Consider the following 23,976-nt stretch of genomic DNA (forward strand, 5'->3'; position numbering starts at 1 on the left):
TTTTATATTAAAACCTTAATTATATTTTGTAAAATATAAATAAAATCAGCGAGTGATGGAAAGTTTCACCTAATCCTCTCCTAAACTTTGGTTATAAATTCTCTTCTTCACAGCATCCTCCAACGACCCACACCACACAATATTCTTCTCATTCTCTCCACAAACAACAAACAAACCAATGGGAGAAGCGACGGTGCAAACTGATTTCCACGTGACCACCATTAGAAAGCAGCTCATCACGGCGGCTCTTCCCCTCCAGGACCATTGGCTCCCTCTCTCAAACCTCGACCTCCTCCTTCCTCCTCTCAACGTCAGCGTTTGCTTCTGCTACAAGAAACCACGTAACATCGCTACTAATCTAGTGGCGCCCAATGAAACCCTCAAGACGGCTTTGGCGGAGACTCTTGTCTCCTACTACGCCTTTGCCGGCGAGATCGTCACCAATCCCTCCGGAGAACCGGAGATTCTCTGCAACAACCGCGGCGTAGATTTCTTGGAAGCGGGTGCTGACGTGGAGCTCCGAGAGCTTAACCTCTCTGATCCTGATGAAAGTATTGCCAAGCTTGTTCCCATCAAGAAACATGGAGTCATAGCGATTCAGGTAACAGTTTCGGCTTACGACATGTAACAGTTCATTACATAGCAACAACATATATAATTCGGTTTTTGTTCAATTGTCTGAACAGGTGACTCAACTGAAATGTGGGAGCATAGTTGTGGGATGCACATTTGATCATCGTGTAGCGGATGCGTATTCGATGAACATGTTCCTTGTCTCATGGGCCGAGATGTCTAGATCCGATGTACCAATCTCTTATGTACCATCGTTTCGAAGATCTCTGCTAAACCCTCGACGACCATTGATCGTGGATTCATCTATAGACCCGATGTATATGCCTGTCACGTCCTTGCCTCCTCCTCAAGAAACTTTCGATCCAGACACTATCCTCGCGAGCCGTCTCTGTTACATCAAAGCGGATGCATTACAAAAGCTTCAAACCCTAGCTAGCGGCTCGAAGCTTACAGTTAAAAGGACGAAACTCGAGTCGTTCAGCGCGTTTCTATGGAAACTCGTGGCGAACCACGCGGCAAAAGATCCAGTCCCGAGCAAGAACTCGAAAATTGGGATCGTCGTGGACGGAAGGAGGAGACTTATGGAGCAAAAACACAATACTTACTTCGGAAACGTTCTTTCAATCCCGTTTGGTGGGCAGAAAATCGATGACTTGATCAACAAGCCATTGTCTTGGGTGACAGAAGAGGTTCACAGATTCTTGGAGAGTTCAGTGACCAAAGAACATTTCTTGAATTTGATCGATTGGGTTGAGACTCGCCGCCCAACACCTGCGGTTTCAAGAATCTACAGCAACGGATCCGACGACGGACCCGCCTTTGTGGTTTCCTCCGGGAGGAGTTTTCCGGTGACTAAAGTGGATTTTGGGTGGGGCTCGCCGGTTTTTGGATCTTACCATTTCCCATGGGGAGGAAGCGCCGGTTATGTGATGCCGATGCCGAGCTCGGTGAACGATGGAGACTGGATGGTTTACTTGCATCTTACGAAAGGACAGTTGAAGTTCATTGAGGAAGAAGCTTCTCATGTGCTTATACCCATTGATAATGATTACCTCAAGATTTAAAACCCTAACCTGTTGGTTAATGCGTTATCAAGTATAGTTATTAATGTGTGTGTGACTTCATATATGTCATATGTGGTATTATGTTTGCGTTACGTCTTTTGATTTTAATTATTGTATAATTATTGTATATATTGTAAGATATGTTGCAACCATATAATGTACTGTCTGTCAAGATCTGAATCAAATCGTATCCGTCTTGTTGTTCCATCTCCTTCAATGTTACTCAATATAATATTTGACATTAATTAATTATTCGATTATGTTTTTTTTTGTTTTGTCAACGACATATATTCAAGGGTTTGAAACTTCGAATGCAAGTAATGACACATTAACACTAATACAAACCATTATATTACATTTCATGTTTAGTTTTTATTCAATTATATTTTGTCTAGTTTTATTCGATTATATTTGCATGATTTTCTTATAAAATTCCTCTTATTCATTATATCATAATCACCTTCTCACGGTTAATTTTATACACCCATGTTTATAATTTCTTATAACTCCTCTTATTCAATATGTGAAAATCACCTCACGCTATGATACGATTACTATGCCTTATTTATACGCATTTGATGTCTTTAGTATAATCTTGTGCTTATTAGTGTTAGATGTGTCACCATTTAGAATCAAATCCTTATATACATAGTATATATATATATATATATACATATATATTTATCCATGATCCACCATTTATCATAGATTGATTCCATCTTCTATTTGTGACTTACAAGTTACATTTCATCGCAGTTACCGATACAAAAAGTGTTGTTATTGCTGAATATTAATGTTGGGATGTAAGCTCTTGATATTCTAATTATGTAAATTAATATAAAAGCTATTCTGAATATATATATATATATATATGAATATCAGGATATATAAATTAGTAATTTTCATACTTAAAAAGGTGTTTCTGATGTAGTTAAGTTGGTATTAGTAGTATTGACATGTGTAGATGTTATATACTAGCTAGTTGGAGCTTGGTCCTTGTGCGGTTGTACCATTATGGTTTAGTCAAGACTACTCTGACTGTAATTGGTAACACTAATAGCTAATTATAGTTTTAATTATCCACTAATTGGTTGTTGATCTTCCTAGTGGTTGTATTTTACCCAGAATAATCATTAAACAGATTAACTATAAAACCAAGACCTACGTCTACTACTATAATATATTTTTCTTGTTACTATCAAACATAAAATAATGCTTCTTTCTATATATACTAATGCTTAAAAACGGTGACGCGTTCACTGCACTTGTCACTAATCACTTAAGTATTATACAGTATACACCAGTCACCAAACACATTTTTTCCAAACGTTCATGAAATAAACAATATAAATTTTGTAACAAAGGGAAAAAAAATAATGGAAAAGAACAACAAAACTATAAGTCCTTAAACAAAAGGGTTATAGTCGTGTGTCGCATATGTCTCGACAAAACTTAGATGTGCCAGATGTGAATTGTGCGAACCAGGGCGGATCTACTGGGCGCAGGTGCCCTTAAGAAGGTTTTCAAACATTAATGTTATTTTGCCCCACTAAGGATTATTATTTTTAAGGTTCAAAAAAAAGAATTATGATTTTGTCCGCATGAAAATCGCATCATTTTTGATTGCTGAGTTAAACATAAACTAAAAATTAAAGTCCAGTAACAAAAATATAGGATACTTTCTTGTCAAGTAATGCAACCTTTTTACCAAAACAAAAAAAGTAATGCAACTTATAGATAACTAGCTAGATACAATAGTCCACTGCTCAAACTTAATGGGGTGCAAGTGTACTTCTCAACGTAGAAAGTTTTTGTATTGTAAAGTAAAAAGTGTGACTGAATTGTTCATTGCCGTTGGGGAAGATAAGAAATATTTGGTTTCGAATCAAAAGTCATTTCATAACAACTAAATGCCCTCTTTTTTTCTGTCAACCAACTAAATGTCCTTTCTAACATTTTTTTTTTTGCACGAACGATGGTTAAGTACTTCTTTACTAAAAATCTGATGAATTCTTTTATTCTTTTATTCAAAACTAAATAAAATAAAGTGATAAGAAATACTTAACATATAAGAAATACATAACATAACATACGGATATAACCTTTAACTAAAAACATACGAATATAGCTATTTTGGCACATATAGTACAACACTTAGATATCTCATGGCTTGATTCTACCAGTAGAATTTTTGTTTTCTGATAAAATCCTAGTAGTACAATGATACCATTTTTTATTTCAAAATTTGAACTCAAGTTTTTCAAAATCTATCTTATAGATAAAATAATAACTAGTAGATTTTAGTTCCTGAGTCCATTGTAAGGTGAGATTCTGGAACTCAGACATTCAAATATTTTGATCCAATGTGTTTGATATATTACATACATGTTTGTGTCAACAATATTCTTACATATATAAGTCACGCTAAGTGTGAGATTCTCTTTTAATTTAGTTCTGGAATCAAAGTATTTGGCAGATACTTAGCCCACTTTAGTTCTGGAATCAAAGTAAATATCAAAATACTTTTTTTCTCTCTCTCTGATATCAAGATATTTTAATTTATGCTTACGAAAAAAAACATTTAGTGATAATATCACTCTATCAATTGTATTGTACAAATTCATCAAAATTTATAGATAGTTGTTAGACTTAAGAATTGAAATATTGTTAAAAATATTGCTTATACTTATAAGATATATGTAGTAATTTGGATGTTGCTAAGAAATTCTAAGAGACTCACAATTACCATCCAAGAATTGGGCTATATGGCCATAAGAGAGTACATATGGGGGTGGCCAAGCATTTATAATTACTTTCACAAATTCAAAAAGAAAAAAAAACACCTAAATGGTTAATTAAAAGTTTAAAGCGCGCGCAAACACGCATAATCACCGTCATTGCGCATCTTTCGTTCTTCCGCAAAGATTTAAAATAAATCAAAATTAGTAAACAATTGTTCAGCAACAGTTCATGGTCGTGAATTATCATTTGTTTTCCGTTAACCAAACCTCCAATCACAATGGCACATTCCCTCAAACCATCGTCGACTTGTCCGTGAAGCAAACCTGTGAACGTAACCCTAACCCTTAATCCCCTTTTCTATATCTTTCTTCTGAATCAAGATGATGCAGAAGCTTGTAAGGCTCTTTATCGCCTCTCTCGCTATTATCGTCACTTTAGCTCAAGCAAAAACCGAGAACCAAGAAGGTAATTACATTTACGGATTTTATGTCATTGAGAACAAAAAAAAACATGTTTTTATGAGATGAAACACTTGATCCTATCGAGAAATTAATTGGACATGTTTTGGCAGTCTCTGCGTTGAATGTGATGTTCACGAGCTTAAATTCGCCGTCGAAACTCAAAGGCTGGAAATCTAGCGGAGGTGATCCCTGCGACGGTTCCTGGGAAGGCGTCAAATGCAAAGGCTCTTCGGTCACCGAATTGTATTATATATAATCCTTCCTCTAAATTAATGAAGAACCCTAATTTAAGAAACTTTCTTGCATCACAAGTTATCTTCTTTTTTTCCCTCGTTTTGTTCGCAGACAGTTATCAGGATTGGAGCTAAGTGGATCTCTCGGTTATCTACTAAGCAACCTCAAATCTCTCACAACTTTGTGAGAATCCTCATATAATAATCTCATATAGATTAATTTAACATAATATCAGAAAATAACAGTTTTGGCTTTAATTTTGGTGATAGTACAGTGATCTCAGCAAAAACAATTTGAAAGGAAATATACCTTATCAACTCCCACCAAACATTGCCAATCTGTAAGTTCATACATTTGTTTTCTTCGATTGATTGTCACATGAGAAACGAACCGTGATCTGGACATTAATACAGAGACCTTTCTGAGAACGAACTCGATGGAAACGTACCCTACTCGTTATCTCAAATGAATCGTCTCGAAAGCATGTGAGTGCAACTAAAGAAAATTAGTAAAATATCTCTGTTGTTAGTTTGAAAACTCATTAACTGAATTATGTGTGAAATACAGTAATCTTGGACACAACAAGATCAATGGAGAGCTTTCGGATATGTTTCAGAAACTGTCCAAACTCGAAACTCTGTAGGTACAATTCCTTTAGTTATATTTTCTAACACAAGATGTTTACAAAAATCATAAAAATCTGAGACCTTATACACCCTAAATTTATGTTTCCAGGGACTTATCTTTTAATAAGCTCTCTGGGAAACTACCTCAGAGTTTCGCTAATCTCACAAGCCTAAAAAAACTGTAAGAATAAGAAAGAAATCTTTGTTTAGGTTAATTTTTCCTTCGCAGCTTTTTTTTGCCTAATATGTTCGTGTGATTGTACAAGACATTTGCAGGAGAATCGATTCACAGGCGACATAAACGTTCTCAGGAACCTTGCGATTGATGACTTGTAAGCATTAAGAAAAACTCCAAATGGTGTTAAAACCGCAAATCCAAAAAACTTGAAAACAATCGTTTTCTTCATACGTGTGATTACAGGAACGTGGAAGACAACCAGTTCGAAGGATGGATACCAAATGAACTTAAGGAAATAGACAGCTTACTGTAAGTGACACGGGTTGCGTGCTACACAAGAAACAGTTTCAACATAGTAACAAAGAAACAGAGCATATATTACTAAAATTCCATGGTCTCACTCTGTTTTTGCAAATGATTCTGTTTCAAAGGACTGGAGGCAACGACTGGTCAACAGAAACCGCTCCGCCACCACCACCGGGAGTCAAATACGGTAGAAAATCCGGAGGTTCTAAAGAAGGAGGAGGTATGACTGCCATGAATGGAGTGATGATAGCCGGAGCAAGCTTAGGAGTTCTTGTGTTAATCGCTGTTTTGATCGCTCTCGTCTCCAAGAAAAAATCATCACTCTCTCCTCATTTCATCGACGAAGACAACAGCCAACACACACCAAGGTTCAAATCTCTCGCTTCTCATGGATCTTCACAGGAGCTTCGCGTCGATTTCGGCAACGATTACAAAGGTATATATATATATATATATATATACACACATTTCCGACCTAACTTGTGCCGCAATCAACTGGACCAAGATGAGCTTATAATAAGATATTGCAGGTGGGAAATCTGGAGATTCTGATGATGAGAATATGCAAGGGATTGGATTAAAGGGACTAAAGCATTCGGTTTCGTCGCGTGTGGTGTCTTTCAACGATAACGAATTCGCAAACAGGCTCAACGCGAAACGAACCACTTCGACTCGTTCTGCGACGGAATTCGAGCTCTCTGATCTGCAAACCGCAACAGCCAATTTCGCGCCTGGAAATCTACTCGGCCAAGGCTCAATCGGACGTGTTTACAGAGCCAAATATCCTGATGGACGCGTAAGCCTCTGACCTAACGTGTTTCACAAGTAACAATGCAATCGCACACAAATATCTGATCAAATTTGTTTTTTTTTTTGATGCAGACATTGGCGGTTAAGAAGATTGATTCAACATTGTTCGATTCGGGTAAATCAGAAGGAATAACGCCGGTTGTGATGAGCGTTTCAAAGATTCGGCATCAGAACATAGCAGAGCTCGTAGGTTATTGCTCAGAGCAAGGTCACAACATGTTAGTCTACGAGTACTTCAGGAACGGCTCGCTCCATGAGTTTCTTCATTTATCAGATTGTTTCAGTAAACCTTTGACTTGGAACACAAGAGTCAGAATCGCCTTAGGAACCGCTCGAGCCGTTGAGTACGTTCTTTATTAGGAGACACAAGCGCAAATTTACGCGAATTAAACAAAATTAAATTTATATGACCATCTTTGTGTTTGTTTTTTTGTGTGTGTGTGTGTGTGTGTGTGTAGATACCTACACGAGGCATGTTCACCGTCTCTGATGCACAAGAACATAAAGTCTTCTAATATTTTGCTAGACGCAGATCTCAACCCTCGTCTCTCAGATTACGGGCTCTCCAAATTTTATCTTGTGAGTACTACTTAACATAATTATAATTTCTCTTGCAAATGTTTGTAGAAATATATATGGATTTGAGTTTATAGTGAGAATAATTGATAATATGGTGTGACAGAGAACGAGTCAAAACCTAGGAGAAGGATACAATGCACCAGAAGCAAAGAACCCTTCTGCTTACACACCAAAGAGTGACGTGTACAGCTTCGGCGTCGTCATGTTAGAGCTTCTCACCGGTCGAGTTCCATTTGACGGGTCAGTTTTTGAGATTATTTATCTTTGACCCGATTAATGATCTCAGTTTTTTTTTTTTTGTTTTTGAAGTTCCTAAGAAAGAAATCGGTTATCTCATATATATGTTGGCTTTGTGATATAAATAAACAGAGAGAAGCCAAGGCCGGAGAGATCGTTGGTGAGATGGGCGACACCGCAGCTACACGACATAGAGGCATTGTCGAATATAGCGGATCCAGCTTTGCACGGACTTTACCCACCAAAGTCATTGTCAAGGTTCGCCGACATTATCGCTCTGTGTGTACAAGTGGAGCCGGAGTTCCGACCACCGATGTCCGAAGTTGTGGAAGCTCTTGTACGGATGGTTCAACGGTCAAGTATGAAACTCAAAGATGATCTTTCTTCTTCCTATCGAGCCCACGACGATTATGATTACTAGGGATCGTTTAAAGAAAAGTACGTTGAGACTGAGAGATAATTTACTGTCTTAACTTCTCGAAATGAAAGAAAACAAGAGAAGAAGAAAACCAATTACATAATATTTTTTTGTGCTCATTTTTTTTCTTTCTTTCAGTATATTACTTTGCTAGGAAAAAACATTCATATCTGAATAAGTTGAAAGAAATTCTATAACCGGAGGATCTTGAACTGAAATTCAAGCTAATCCGGTTTTGCAGTTTTCCCGATTAATATAAGCCTAATTGCATAATTATTATATCATTCCGATAAGGTATTCCTGACGATGTGGTTTAATTAAGATCCTATCAGATCGTATCTCATAAGTAATATTACATGGATAAGTAAAACGATTAATTAACGACAAACACAGCTTTTCGGTACTCTGCAAGTGCCCATATTGGGAAGGTGTTTCTGTAAGTCGCATAGTGTATCATACATGTATTCATGAACACTCCTAATATTTCCTGCAAACCACACACAACATAAACACAGTGAACAAATAAGCTCGGAGAATACACGCATCAATTATACATTTATGACTGGAGTTAGAAACAAGAAAAGTGGTGGAGTTTTAAAGTCGATGGGTTTTAACAAAGGGACAAAGGAAATAGTTAGATCTAATCTTATTCTTGTGGAGTATATCTGTATATGAACTGGTAAACAATACAAAGAAAGGAAACATATTATTTTGACTCGAGACATATTATGTATATTTCACAGATATCCGTATACATCTATCAAAGAAGAGGTCTCGAGTATGTCTGAAAAATTACCTGTTGAGGAAAATCTCCATTTTCGAGTTGCGAAGTGATTATAAATTTCGCAGCGCGATGAAGAGGTATAGGATCTCTCTCGGCCTGTTGTATACATACATATAAGATCAGGACATATAAGATCAGGAGAAAACGAGAGGTTTCAAATGTAAGCTGGGAGATATTTGAACCTGTCCCGCGTGAATCAGACCCATCATAGCCCACGCGGTCTGCACCAGGTTTGATCCGTTCCCTTCTAATTGTATGTATCTCTGCATGCAAACCATTAAAAAGATTTTACGCTTCTTAAACAATTTTAGGTGAAATATATAACCCCTTAAACTTCGTGTTAATTCATAAAATTACCTGCTCAGGGCATGACATATGGCTTTCTCCCCAACCTCCATTTTCTTTCTGTATCCTTAGCAGGAAATCTACACCTTTGCGCATAGCCAGACAGCTTTTGTAAGTTTTACCAGCCGCGGCTAGGCCGCTAAGGGCAAACCATGTGCCGTAAATGAAACAGATACCCCAGTTTCCATACCTATCGTTACTCAAAAATAAAACTATCGTGTAAGAGTTTTTTCGAACCATAATCCATTAAACATGTCTTATTTGTATTCAAGTCGCATACCATGAACCATCTGGCGTTTGTTTGCTTTCTATGAATCGAACCGCTTTCTCAATAGACTTGATGATCTCTTTTGTCCTGTGATCCGGATAAAGTTGTTTGAACAGAACCAAAGCTTGTAAAACAGCTGAGGTACATTCCACGTACTCACGCTCGGCCATAACATTAGCAAAAAATTCCGTGGGATTCAGAAACTGCAACACCAGTTAAAATGGTAAGTGCTGAGGGATTCTCTTCTTCAGGATTTTCAAATCCGCAAAAAAAAAAAAAAAAACAAATGAACATTCTTATGTGTTGTAGCTCTTACTTCCAACCATTCATGTGCACGGACGGGCTCCCATGCAGTCAAACCTCCATTTTCACCCTACATCAAATAAACTTATATTCGTCAGTATTATTTAGAGAGTACTTTTCCAGAGCATTAGTCTTAGAGATAGATATAATCTCACCTGTAAAGATAGCATGAGATTAACAGAATCATAAAGTTGTTCAGGATCTATTTTCTGGCCAACGACCTCAGCTGGCATCATGGAAAGCAGCATGCAGCACTATAAAACCAAAGGAATTAAGGTTTATAACTCTTGTGGAAACTCTAATTAACTTGTTATGCTTCAACAACTAATTTGATTACTTTCATAGCTTCGGCTGTACAGTCTGAAACTTGCCATCCATGATCTCGATCAGACAAAGTCCATGCTCCTTTGGAAATATGGCGATACATGCTCTTGAAGTCACCTGAAGGGTTCTCTATAACCTACAATGTTCTTCAATTTAGGAAAGAAAAAAAAACAAATTCAGTTGTTCTAAATGTAAGCGACTAAATAAAAAGGATATTAAACCTGAGAGCTTTTTATGTAACTGTGTCCTTTCCTGAGTACATCATCAGTTTTGTCACAAAGATCACTAGCAATTAAAGCTTGAATCGCAAACCCTGTCTCCCAGAGTTGACTTCCAAAGCTCTGCCAAAATTCGGAATGCTTAAGAAATTTTCTCAAGTTATATATACTTTGAGAATATCTTATTTAAATCTATTAGAACCTGCATTTTCAGTCCGTCTTCAGCCACCCACATGTAATCCGGAATTCTAGCGAGATGTTTCTTAAAGTGCTCTCCATTCGGATTCTCAATCCAGCAAGCAAGCATACATAGGACCTGCATAAACATTAAAGCCATGTAATTTGATTTTCACGGTTTTGAGAGCATACATGCACAATCTTTAAAAGGTTTGATCAATGCCTTACCTTCTCAACACATCCGATGGTAATATAATGGCTATTCTCGTCCTCATAATGTATGTGTGACATTGCCAGCCGTAGAGCCTTTTCCCTTACAAGCTTGTTTAACGGCCAACTAGTAAGGAAAGGCTCCACAAAGATGTAAAGAGTATCCCATATCAAATCTTGAACCAGCGGATGAGGATAAAACATGTCTTCCTGCAAAGGTACATGATGTAATGGTTGTGGATTTTCTCCAATGAGAGAGAGAGAGAGTAATTCAAAGATTAAATATGGTCAGCCATACTTTTGCAAATAGACGGCGCGCTTTATTCCAATTGATTTCCTCATAAGGTTGTAAGTGGAGTTCTTGGCGCAATAGCATGATCAGAGGTGTTAGAGGACCAACAAATCTTTTCCCGTATAGGTAAGACATGGGCATATAAACCATCCGGGTATAGCACAAAGTTTTTCCTGTAAAATTTTTGGGGTCAAGAGAGGACATAATAAAACAAAATCTCCAAACATATATAAGGCATATTGCAGTTTCAAGTTGATCCATTTAGTATGATAAATCTCCAAAACAAGAAAAGCACAAACCTAGGTGTATTGGAATAAAAGAAGGTAGAAACCAGATCTCGGGAGGCATAGGGTTGGTTCCAGACCAATCATAGATTCCAAGTATCTACAAAACGAAAAATCGAGCATTGATGATAGTACTAAAACATCTCTGAGTTGTATATTATTAACAAATGGTCCAAAAGATTTTACCGAGAGCCAAACTTTTCCCCAAGAAGGAATATAAGTCACACCACCACGGTCAAGAATCCATTGCCTGGCCCGTTTGCAAGCGTTTTCTCGTCCTCCATTTGGACCTTCGCCGAGCATACGCAAGCAAATGTAATTAAGTGCGGTGCAGAACATAACGCTCTTGCTCTCAACGTGTAAACCCCAGCCACCGTCTTCGTTCTGAAAAATTAAGGGATAAGTTAAAAAGAAAACTCCTGTGATAGGATCACTAGTCAACAAATCTACCTGGTGACAGTAGATATGTCGAAGCATCTCTCTCCGATGTTCTGCATCGAAAACTTTCTCGAGGTGTCCTGTGATATACAAACAAAATACCTGCACGCAAATTCATTGATTCCTCTTCGCTATCACTTATTGGAGACAGATTCTCTTAAAACTAATTTCCTCGCGCAAATTAGAAGTCACTGATTCTAGCCCCTAAGAGTATCCGCCGATAGAAATTGATGGCAGCGAGAGGAAGAGACATACCAACGGAGGAAGGAAGAAGAGAGGTCCGGTGATTTCTCCCGGCCAGTGGCCGTCGGAGGCCTGCAACGCCGAGAAAAAAGACACTCCTCTTCGTAACGCATTTGTCGCTTTTTCATAAGTTATGCCTTCGCCGCCGTCAATCTTCACCGGCGGGATCACTTGCTCGAATTTCGCCTCTTTCAAAAACTTTGCGTACAATCAAAACAAATCAAGCTTTTTTTTTCAATTTTTTCATAAATCAAATCAAGTTAAAACTCCGACGATGATAAAGGATACATTTATTCGCGGAGAAAAACATTTTTTTCCCATTAGTATTATTTTTGTTCTAAATTCTAATCAAGTGACATGGCCCGTTAACTTTAAGGCCCAACATTAAAATGTTTTTTTTTTTAATTTTCTAATTGGTTATCCCAAACCCATAATTAGTTCTGAATCTTCTGATTGTCTCGTCTCCTCTTCACTAATTAATGACTTTACTAAAATGGAAGATTCTTTTCCTTAGGTAACAAAAATTACAACGAGAGTTTGTTGAGTATTGTAAACTTTCTATTTTTATTCTAATAAATTATTGTGATTTTATATTTTTCTTTCATAGGGCATCATCATACTTTAAATTATCAACGCAGATCCTTAAATGTTTCCAAAACGGCGGCCCTGATAAATAACATTCAGTTTTCTTTTTAGGGTAAATTTGATGCCCACTTGCTGACAATTCTACTTTTTTTTTTATTGGGAACAATATGGCAATTTTACTTGAGCCAAAATTTCATATTATTTACTGTAATTTGACTATATATATACAAATTATGAATATAATTAAATGTGTGTGAAGCATTAAAGATGAATACGTGATTGACAAAAAAAATAATAATAAAAAATTCCGATGGGGGAAAATCACAACCTATTGAGAATTTCGGCAACTTTTTTGGCATGATAAACAACTTGTGAACCCAAAATAAAAACTTACCTGCATTCGCCACAAGAGATCGCTGCAACCTTTAACACGGGAACGGTTAGCCAAGAAACCTCGGCGAGCTTCTTCGACGGCGGCTCGTTCTTCCGGTGTGCCGGCTTTGGGATCAAACTCCCATGTTTGACGTCCGACAAAGTTGTTGCTGCTGAACAAGTAAGGGTCTTCCCCATTTCCCTCTCCTATTTTCAACCTCCACATAACGACGACGATCCTATGTACACGTACATTCACTGAGTTTAGAATTTCATGATGATATATATGGTAGTGTCCATGTAAATAATCGCATCATGATATTTATATATATATATATATATAATGTAGTGTGTATACGTACAGTAGAAATAGATTGACGCTATATTTACATACGTATGTAAATTTTAGATGTATTTGTATATATTGAATGAGTCCTCGTGTAACGAATATGAGAAAGAGAGGATGAGGGAGATATGAGAGAGAAAGAGATGTTACTTGTGCTGGAGCGATGTTTGCCTTTACGATTGATAGTTAGATAGAATTTTTTTTTTTTTTTTAATAATTCCTTTGATAATTAGATAGTTTGGAAGGGGTTCATGTACGCCTTTATATAGAGGTCATGATCGCATTCAATGAAGTAATTTCATTTGGATTATCTATAAAAGAAATTATTACAACATTAATTAATTACTATCTATTTCCTTTTACGTAAGGGCTTTTTCTTCTTCTTCTCAACGTATAATTGCGTTAATATGTGTTCTTTGCTTTTTTTGGAGTAAACATAATATGGACTCACAAGACTTCGTGAACTAAATCAAGTTCTTATGAAATCGTAAATCATTAGTTCCCGGGACTCGAGGACAAAATATCAAGTCTCAGATACTCCCAAAAGGCAAAATCAAATAATGATATGGCCCATCTGTTTAGTTCATGCAAGTCTTGAACTCAACATAGAATAAATGAATATTCCTTTCTTTTTTTTTCATTATGTAGATTCAAAACAAAAATATCAGTGTGTTATTGGCTCTCCTTTAGTAGTATAAAGGTATTTCTCTTCATAGTCTGTTCTCAGAATAGAAACAAACTTTGTTGTTTGAACTAAGCACTCTTTAGATCATGCAACTCGACATAGAAAAGGTGAGCAAGAAAATTAAAGGAAAAAAAAACTCAACATAGAAAATATGTGAAACAAACACTCTTTTGTTATAGATTTCGCGAGAGAGTGTAGAGACCACTCACATAAATGATTGTAGTCGAAGTCGTCGTTGATTATATATACTTTTTTCACTCCATCAGTTTAAAAGTTGTTTGTTTTAACGACTCACGATCATTCAAAAGTTTTGTTGTTGTTAACAGATATATAAAATATCAGCATTTAATCACAACTGTACATTGGCAGATCTAACCATAAACGCCACGCGTACCGTCGTAGATGCAGAGTGGGCAGATGTCATCATCTTAGCTTAGTGATATTTGAGGGAAAATGGTACGCGTACATAATGTGACACGCACATGATCGTTATGCTCTTAATATAGTAAGTTGACAAAAACATACGTAGAGAGAGTGAAAGAAATCCAACTCAATTTGTCAAATGCCAATTATAACGCTTACACACGTACGGCTCCTCTCAAAGAGCTTTGAGCTATCCTTAGTTTGTGATGTGACTGGTTGGTGGTGTGGTAGGTGCGGCCGTACCGTTCCTAACCGTTTCTAACTCTTTATACGGCAACGATTTAACTCCAAGTGCCGTAAGAAGAAGGCTCTTAATTTTTATCATGTAAATATCTACTAAAAAAGATAAGTTGAATGTTTCAAATTTATCTAGTGTGATCATAAATATGATATCTTCTATTATTATTTGAGAAATATACTTAAAAAATAATATTTATGTCATATGTTATTAACAATTTTATCTTGCTGAAGTGTCAATATTAAAGAGCTTCTCAAGAAGTTTTTAGTATTAGACTAACTTTACTAAATTAATTACATCATATGCTATTAACGTTAGTTTAGTTAGAGATTAATTTATATCAAATATATATTTAATACTCAAACATTTAATTTGTAAAAATATTCTCTCTCTTTCTATTTCTTATCAACATATTTATAAAACTGAATACATAATATTACTTATGTTATTAAACCTTATATTTATTATCTCATATTTTTAATCTTAATTTTGTTAAAAAATTATATTATCTATTTAATAATAAAAATAAAAAAATCAAACATATTTTAATTCAGTCTTTTATATCAAAGCAAAATATCTTAGTCTGATGTTGGATCGGTTAGATAGAACATATTAATCCAATTTAGTATATTTAATGTATAATTTCATTCATATAAAATACTATTAAAATTAATTATAAAACTAATAATTATCTAGTATTTATGCAATTATATTACAAAATAAATATAACTTTAATTATTATTTACAATTTTATAATTAACATACATATTTGAAATATAAATATCAGCTAATATTTTGTAGTTGTATTTATATATGTTATATTTGCATATTTGAATAAAAGAATTATAATTAATATTTACTCTGCTTACGGTGTGGATAATCACCTAATATGTTATTAACCATGATCTAGAGAAGATCAAGCTTTCCGCACATGAAAATCTTGGTTTCTTAAAAAACTTTGGATTTTTCAGATTATAGGTCATTTAATAAATGTCACATGCATAACTCAAAACTAAATAACATAATCTTTGTTTGATTTGCACGACTTTTGATCTCAATGAATAAAGAGCGCGGAAAAAAATACAGTCATAAACGTATAAAAAAAGAGAGTTATGTGTGTTTTACCAATTGCCATTAACAACACCGTGTAAGATAGTTGGCTATTGTATGTGACGCCAACTATGCTGTAAGTTCTTTAATAATTTAGGTCAATATAAATAACATAAATGAAATGATTTAAACAAATAAATAACATGATTGCTATATTTAAATCGTTTCATAGGGAAGACTTTTGAGTGCAAGGGTAAATGATCGGTATAGTCATTCTAAAGGAGTAATGAAAGACACATGAACTATCACCATTATTTTAACAAACAATTTTTACCATACCACCATTATCCATTTATGACAGCCACGTTACATTTCTACCTTGGGGGACACAATACCGTGCCTAATGAACAAAAAACTAGACTTAAGGCCACATCAAAATTAACAAAAGTATAGGACCACATTAATTTCAAAACTAGGCTTATGTATAAAATTTAATATATGTGTTTAGCTTAATTGTTTGAAGAATTCCATAATATTAAAAACTAAATAGTTTGATTATCATATCTATAGGAAATTTATAAGTGGTTTTGTAGAAAAGTGAAAGAAATTGTAATTTAGAATTTCTGTATTATCATGGTATTAATTATTGGAATTAGTTTACAGTTATTTGCATCTGAAAAAATTAACTGTAAATTATTTATAATTTAAACCATAGAAAAAATATAAATACATCCCAAATTGATTGGAAAATTTATAAGTAAGATTTATTCTTCACTAGTCAAATACTATTCAATGCTCATCTTCACAACCGAACATTTGAATTCCACTGCCATAATTATCCTGGGGCTTTTAAATACATCCATTTTTTTAATAATCTAAACACTAGTTTTTTTTTTATTTGAACATTATCTAAAGTAGATTCCTAGATAAATTTTGGGAAAGAGATGATTCTTCATTGATACTCACGTCTCAAACAACCAACCAACAACAATTTTACCTAAAAAAAAAACCAACCAACAACAAGTCTATCTTCTTCTTTTTTTTTGTAACTGTGAAAAAAAAACACACTTGAGGATGACGCTTTGGGTGTATGTGAAGAACTGAAGATGCATATCTTATGATATATGAATGTACAAATACCACATGAGAGATTACTTGCTTTGCAAGCGAATACCAACAGGCAACCACCAACTATAGTTTTCTCCTTTAAGGTTGGCTTTCAAACCCATGCATAATGCATGCAAATTACCTTTGAAACGCGCGTGACCTTTTTTTTTTTCTTTTCTTTAAAGATTAACTTGTGTGTTTCTGGACTCGCATGTTTACGACCTTACTTGATCAGGGTAAAAAAAAAAAATGGAAAAAATTGTACAAAATATTTCTTGCGCTTCATCTTTGGAGTTACTTTTGTATAACAAATTTAAGTACATGTAAAGGTTGAAATCGAAATGTCACAAATATATTTTTTTTTTGAATGAACTGTTAATATCATCAAAAATGAGAGCGTTTAATTTGTAGGACTACAATTAGATGCTAACTAGCCAGGAGGTGCTAACAATTAGATGCTAGCAATCTGAAAATAATAAAAAAGCAAGGAAAATCTAACAACTCTGGGAAGAGCTTTGAAGCGGATCAGATGAGGTGCCACAGCTAAGGCTTATATATCCAACTACCTGGCCCATATCGTTTTAATTAACTTTGGTTTGTAACGGATGTCCTCGAATGAGTTGTATATACATTACGCTATTTAATGTCTAGAGAGTTTATTGGAAATTTTCAGATTTAAACTCAAATAATTTTCACGCAAAATGAAAATATAGAACAAAAATCAATCATTTTCATTTTTTGGTTTGAAGTTTTATTTCTAAGTTATAAACTAATTAATAAATTAAAAATTCAGATTGCAACTCATTTTTTCACGCAAAAGGAAAATATAGAGTAAAAATAATCATTTTCAAACTTTTAGGTTTTAAGTTTTTTATTTCCAAGTTAGAAATTAATAAAATTTTAACAAAAAATTTATATGTGTGTGCGCGTGTAAATCAATTCATTTTCAACTGCTTCTCTTCTTTTCTCCACATAGATTACGTGCATCTCTCTCTCTCTATATATTATATATATACTCGATGCACCATTATTTAGATTATTAATTAATTAATTAAGACCTAAAGGATGTGGAAGTTGAAGATAGCAAATGGAAACAAAGAGGAGCCCTACTTGTTCAGCACCAACAACTTCCTTGGACGGCAGACATGGGAGTTTGATCCAGACGCCGGCACAGCGGAGGAACGAGCCGCCGTCGAAGAAGCTCGCCGGAATTTTTTTGATGATCGTTTTCGGGTTAAAGCTAGCAGCGACCTCATATGGCGTATGCAGGTATTTTTTTTTTTCTCGTTTTCCTTTGTTGTCAACAATTATTTATAAATTAAAAGTAAGGATTGGCAAACCATGCAAAACAAGTGAAAGACAAATTTACAAATGCGAATTAAATTATTTTTTGTCATATTTATATTATTCTTATTTAAATGAAGTCTGGTGCTGATATTTGTCATTATCAAGACTTAAGCTAGAAAATGAAGCTGAGCATGCCGTATTCATAAAATTTCTTGAACTCTTTTTTAGTATATAGATACATTCATAAAATTCAAGAGCTTTTTCACTGCCGTATCATAAACATTTTTAGTGTCACGTACAACTTAATTATACATGTGATCAATACAAGCCTAAATTTGGTTAAATCTATCTAGAATGCATGTACATCTAATTTATATATATATATCTGTAGCGACAGAGCTATAACATTATGAAATATTCTTTTTTTTTCAAACGAAGGGTTGCATAGAATATTATGGAAATATAGTTACACGATTAATTAAAAATGGTGTAACTAAAATTATAAACTAATGTTACGAAATATTATTTTTCGAAGTGGCGAGCTTTTGTTCGTCCATGGATATAGACCATCAACAATCCAACGTACGAGAATATCTAAAAGTATCCCATTTCTGTAGACAGTTATATGTTTTCAGTATAGATTAATATTTTAAGGAAACGGTTTTGACATCCTAAAGTTTTCGTAAAACATGGATTATAACATGCACCTGGCTAAAGAACGTGATTATGGGGTAGGTCCATATTTTTAGTTTTTGGCTAACCCTAAATAGCAAAAATCGTTAACCATTTTACTTAGTAAAGAGAGAAATCAAGAAGTTTTATACAACTCAAATGATATAAAATAATTTTATTCGATAATTTCTTTTAAAAAGCACGATCAACCGTTTACGGATTACTCTTTAATGGGGTTTGAAATTCACACTTTGATTGGATTTTTGAAGTCGGGGGAAATATATTGGGTCCGAACTGTAAAGTTATTATAACAGTAAGGGCCTACCTTTAAATAAATAGACAAAAAAAGATATCGCCGGGAAAATTCGCAAGAGCGTTTCGAGACCGTCGACGGTGACCTTACCGGCGATGGAATATCCATTTACTTATCTGAGTCCCCTCGCTTCTCCTTCCCAGTAAAATCCTAATCGGGTGTTTCTTTAACTGGGTTCACTGGAATGGAGAAAAACAACAACTTTTCTTTTTCTAAATCCGATCGAGATTACGGTGATTAAACGCCTATATCGGAATCTACGAAATTTAATGGGGCCAGTCAACAATGGTCTTGTGTTGATTATACTTTGAATTTGGGTCATTAGCCCCTATGATTCTAATCAACCTCTCTATGGATTCGAATCCGTTCGTGTGGTTTTGTTCTTCACCAGTTGAATGTTCGATGCAGTTTTTGAAGGAGAAGAAATTCGAGGAATCTATACCTCCGGCTCCGGTGAAGGTTGAAGACGCCAAGAAAATCACGAGCGAAGCAGCTACAAATGCGTTAAGGAGAGGAGTCAATTTCTTATCGGCATTGCAGGCCAGTGATGGCCACTGGCCTGCCGAAAATGCTGGTCCCTTGTTCTTCCTTCCACCACTGGTATTGTCTCTAAATGTTCATATCAACGTCTATTTCACTTGCAATAGTGCTACAATAATCTAAGAACAAATGTGTAATTTTTAGACTTGAAACAAGAGAAATATTTGTGTGATATATTAGAGGCTAAGCTCAGCAGAAAGTGGAGAGAGAGAGGGTGTCATATTTGGGCAAATTTCTGTATCTCTGATGATCTTCACTGTTTGTAAAGTACAGGTTTTCTGTTTATTCGTCACTGGACATCTCCAGGAGATATTCACCAAAGAGCATCTTCGAGAGACCCTCCGATATATCTACTGTCACCAGGTACATTATAGGTAGATCTGCAAAATGTACCTCTTACTTAGAAACCCTTTTCAGTCACTTTCTTACTGTTACTTTGAGATGTGTTTGTGTTTCTTTTGCAGAATGAAGATGGTGGGTGGGGATTACATATAGAAGGCCACAGCACCATGTTCTGCACCACACTAAACTACATATGCGTGCGCTTACTTGGAGAAGGTCCAAATGGAGGACCGGGAAACGCCTGCGAACGTGCCAGGAAATGGATTCTTAGCCATGGTGGTGCAACCTACATACCATCTTGGGGGAAAACTTGGCTTTCGGTAAATATCCGTTTGTGTATTTTTTTTTTTTTTTTTTGTAGTTCAATAGACAAAACAAGATTCAGAAGATTGTTTTAGTTTTGGTTGAATGTTTTGTAGATACTCGGTGTATTTGATTGGTCAGGAAGCAACCCCATGCCTCCAGAGTTTTGGATCCTACCTTCGTTTCTTCCTATACATCCAGGTTTATTTCCTAATATCTTTAATACATTTGTCCCAATAGTTTCTAAAAACTTGGGAAGTAAAACAAGTAGTGACTAGGGTGTAACAATCATTAAGAACAATAGAGGAGGACATTGACAGTGACTAAGAGTCGACGAAAAATCTGCAGCGAAAATGTGGTGTTACTGCCGGTTGGTTTACATGCCAATGTCTTATCTTTATGGGAAGAGATTCGTTGGTCCAACAAGTCCTCTTATTCTACAACTAAGGGAAGAAATATACTTACAACCTTATGCAGAAATAAACTGGAATAGAGCACGCCATCTATGTGCAAAGGTAAGATCGATTTTTGGTCTTCTTGAAAAATATAGTTTTTCGATTAAAAGGAAATTCACAGAAAACCTTCAAAGTTTATTCTCAGGAAGATGCGTACTATCCCCGTCCACTGGTTCAAGATGTTATATGGGACTGCCTTTACATCTTCTCAGAGCCGTTTCTTACTTGTTGGCCATTCAACAAGCTTCTTAGGGAAAAAGCTCTTGGGGTGACAATGAAACATATACATTATGAAGACGAAAATAGTCGTTATATCACCATTGGATGTGTTGAAAAGGTAAAAATGAATACAATCCCTATATATGCTGAAATGCCAGAGTACTCAGAATTTATCTTCAAGTTCACTGAAAACCTCAGATTTCTTTATCAAGGCATTATGCATGCTTGCATGTTGGGTTGAAGACCCAAACGGAATTTATTTCAAGAAGCATCTTTTGAGGATTTCTGATTACTTGTGGATTGCAGAAGATGGGATGAAAATGCAGGTATCAATGAAGATTTGGAATCTAATTGTTCTGTTACTAAATGGGAAATTCATAAAAAAAGAATTTTGAGACATGTAACTACTTCACAGAGCTTTGGAAGTCAATTATGGGATTCTGGGTTTGCCCTCCAAGCTTTAGTTGCAAGTAATCTCTCTAATGAAATCCCTGATGTACTCAGGAGAGGATATGAATTCCTTAAGAATTCTCAGGTTCGATATCCTCTGCATTATGAGGTTTTGTGACTTGAAATTATAAGAACAAGTGAACATGTCTTACGGAGCTGAAATTTTTGAAGGTTAGAGAGAACCCTTCGTCCGACTTCACAAGCATGCACCGTCATATCTCCAAAGGGTCTTGGACTTTCTCTGATCGGGATCATGGATGGCAAGCTTCTGATTGCACAGCCGAAGGTTTAAAGGTGATAGTTAGAATATTTCAATTTACTATAACGAATTTGGGTCAGCTTTCCACCTAATTGGCTCCACTTATCTTGCTTTACAGTGTTGCCTGCTGCTCTCGATGATGCCACCTGACATTATTGGTCCGAAAATGGATCCCGAACAGTTATATGAGTCTGTTACTATCCTACTGTCTCTACAGGTGAGCTTTTAATATCATTTAGAACACACACCCTCAAAAACTGCTGCTTCATGATAGGAATTTTTCTCTTGCTGCAGAGTAAAAATGGAGGTGTAACTGCTTGGGAGCCTGCCCGTGGACAAGAATGGTTGGAAGTAAGATCTAAATCCCAGCAAGATTTTGTATCACAAGGCTTGTCAGGCCCGGGTAAAGAAAATAACATCTCTCACTTTTTTTTTCTTGTTTCAGTTGCTAAATCCTACTGAATTTTTTGCTGACATCGTGGTTGAGCACGAGTACAATGAGTGTACTTCATCAACAATCCAAGCTTTGGTTCTGTTCAAGCAACTATACCCGAAGCACAGGACAGAAGAGATCAACAGTTCCATCAAGAAAGCCGTGCAATACATAGAGAACATACAAATGATTGATGGTTCATGGTACTATATATATTAGCTTTTAGACAAGTTGGAATTGTTCACAAATTTTTTAGGTATATACCAACAATTTCTTTGGATTGATAGGTATGGAAGCTGGGGAGTTTGTTTCACATACAGTACATGGTTTGGTCTGGGAGGCCTAGCAGCTGCTGGAAAGACGTACAATAACTGTTTGGCTATGCGTAAAGGCGTTCATTTCCTTCTCACAACCCAGAAAGATAATGGAGGTTGGGGTGAAAGCTACTTGTCATGTTCCAGAAAGGTAAAATCAACCAAATACCATTGCAATGTACGTGTCCTGCAGTTCAAGAAAAATATACTTGTTGGTTTGGTGTGTAGAGATACATTCCAAGTGAAGGGGAGAGATCAAACTTGGTGCAAACCTCTTGGGCAATGATGGGTTTACTTCATGCTGGACAGGTTCAGAACCGCGGAATGCTAAGAACTTTGTCTTCTTCACCATATATATAGTAAATATCTTTTTCATCATCCCCTTGAATTGTTTCTTCTAATCTCACGTTACAGGCTGAGAGAGATCCAACTCCTCTTCACCGGGCTGCAAAACTCTTAATTAACTCCCAACTAGAGAATGGCGATTTTCCTCAGCAGGTACTTCTGAAAACGTGAAATAAAATTAACATGAAACCCTCTCAAAAAATATTAATGTAGAAGCTTAAGCATAACAGTGTCGCTTGTCTCCAATTTTAGCTAGTTTGTTTGCTGTCTAACCATTCTTAGACACTAACACACACACACGAATACACACGGCAAACTAATATGCTTGAATCGATGCAAACTAAATCTTCCAAGTCACATGGGGTTTGCTATAGCCGAAATGTATAACTTATCATTAAAGAGTCCAAGTTGTATACTTAACAGGAGATAACAGGAGCTTTCATGAAGAACTGCTTGTTACACTACGCAGCATACAGAAACATCTTCCCAGTGTGGGCGCTCGCAGAGTATAGGAGACGAGTTCCATTGCCATACGAAAAACCTTGAAAAGAGAGAAGCTAAAGAAGATTCATCTTAATTTCAAACTCTTAATTAGGATCACTTTGTTACAACCTATTGTATTTATATGTAAGTGGCTGGTGTTTTCTACTGAATAAGCAAACTAATGATCAATAATTATACATACATGCATACACATTTTATTCATAAATGTACTATATTTATATGTACGTATACTAGATTAATCAAAATCTTCTCCACCAACAAGTAATCTCTTCGTTGTCTCTTAGTTTCTCTATCATCCAACTCCAGAAGTAACCACTAAATAAACCGATGTTTTTCGAATTGACAAGTAGGGAGGTTTGAGTATTAATTTGCTTTTCGTACGGTACATTGTTTGTTCTTAGCAGCTGTTGGTGGCTTAGCTATACACAAAGTCAGAAAGACGACAGAGGCTGGCGAGAAAGCTATACCTCTCATGCTCCAAAAAGGCACATGCTTACACGTTTCTATGAAATTAACTTGATGTAAGAGCATTTAGGCACTAGAATTCTCCTGATCTAAACAGAGATACACAGCACAAGAAGGGGATAAATCAAACCCCTTGTGCAAACTGAAGGGGACAG

At 35.7% G+C, this 23,976-nt stretch overlaps 4 protein-coding genes across 4 annotated transcripts; 3 read left to right on the forward strand and 1 right to left on the reverse strand.

Annotated features, from left to right (window-relative positions):
* The first annotated feature begins 132 nt into the window (after window positions 1-132).
* Window positions 133-1,807, forward strand: LOC18009293 (shikimate O-hydroxycinnamoyltransferase). Its single transcript, XM_006389872.2, has 2 exons — window positions 133-601; window positions 687-1,807. The coding sequence occupies exons 1-2, from the start codon at window positions 179-181 to the stop codon at window positions 1,635-1,637; spliced, it is 1,374 nt and encodes a 457-aa protein (XP_006389934.1). The 5' UTR covers window positions 133-178; the 3' UTR covers window positions 1,638-1,807.
* A 2,952-nt stretch (window positions 1,808-4,759) lies between these two features.
* Window positions 4,760-8,231, forward strand: LOC18008570 (protein STRUBBELIG-RECEPTOR FAMILY 5). The gene is made up of 15 exons (XM_006389873.1): window positions 4,760-4,844; window positions 4,951-5,083; window positions 5,186-5,257; window positions 5,349-5,414; window positions 5,488-5,559; window positions 5,642-5,713; window positions 5,810-5,881; window positions 5,967-6,032; window positions 6,122-6,187; window positions 6,310-6,620; window positions 6,715-6,980; window positions 7,067-7,338; window positions 7,453-7,573; window positions 7,677-7,813; window positions 7,943-8,231. The coding sequence occupies exons 1-15, from the start codon at window positions 4,760-4,762 to the stop codon at window positions 8,229-8,231; spliced, it is 2,100 nt and encodes a 699-aa protein (XP_006389935.1).
* A 276-nt stretch (window positions 8,232-8,507) lies between these two features.
* Window positions 8,508-13,452, reverse strand: LOC18009300 (amyrin synthase LUP2). The gene is made up of 18 exons (XM_024155059.1): window positions 13,434-13,452; window positions 13,094-13,310; window positions 12,127-12,312; window positions 11,884-11,973; window positions 11,620-11,817; window positions 11,449-11,533; window positions 11,156-11,322; window positions 10,876-11,067; window positions 10,673-10,786; window positions 10,474-10,593; window positions 10,266-10,388; window positions 10,084-10,182; window positions 9,942-9,998; window positions 9,638-9,828; window positions 9,370-9,547; window positions 9,195-9,275; window positions 9,025-9,108; window positions 8,508-8,715 (listed from the first exon to the last, which is right to left on the reverse strand). The coding sequence occupies exons 2-18, from the start codon at window positions 13,295-13,297 to the stop codon at window positions 8,602-8,604; spliced, it is 2,283 nt and encodes a 760-aa protein (XP_024010827.1). The 5' UTR covers window positions 13,298-13,310; window positions 13,434-13,452; the 3' UTR covers window positions 8,508-8,601.
* Window positions 13,453-17,985: 4,533 nt separating this feature from the next.
* On the forward strand, window positions 17,986-23,538 carry LOC18008238 (camelliol C synthase). Its single transcript, XM_006389875.2, has 17 exons — window positions 17,986-18,189; window positions 19,601-19,792; window positions 20,006-20,095; window positions 20,197-20,394; window positions 20,494-20,578; window positions 20,726-20,892; window positions 20,978-21,169; window positions 21,264-21,377; window positions 21,467-21,586; window positions 21,673-21,795; window positions 21,879-21,977; window positions 22,055-22,111; window positions 22,206-22,396; window positions 22,481-22,658; window positions 22,736-22,816; window positions 22,922-23,005; window positions 23,276-23,538. Exons 1-17 carry the CDS (start codon window positions 17,986-17,988, stop codon window positions 23,396-23,398), a joined length of 2,298 nt encoding a protein of 765 aa, XP_006389937.1. The 3' UTR covers window positions 23,399-23,538.
* The last annotated feature ends 438 nt before the right edge of the window (window positions 23,539-23,976 follow it).

This window comes from Eutrema salsugineum, unplaced genomic scaffold, assembly GCF_000478725.1.
Source record: "Eutrema salsugineum unplaced genomic scaffold, Eutsalg1_0 scaffold_9, whole genome shotgun sequence".
NCBI lineage: Eukaryota > Viridiplantae > Streptophyta > Magnoliopsida > Brassicales > Brassicaceae > Eutrema > Eutrema salsugineum.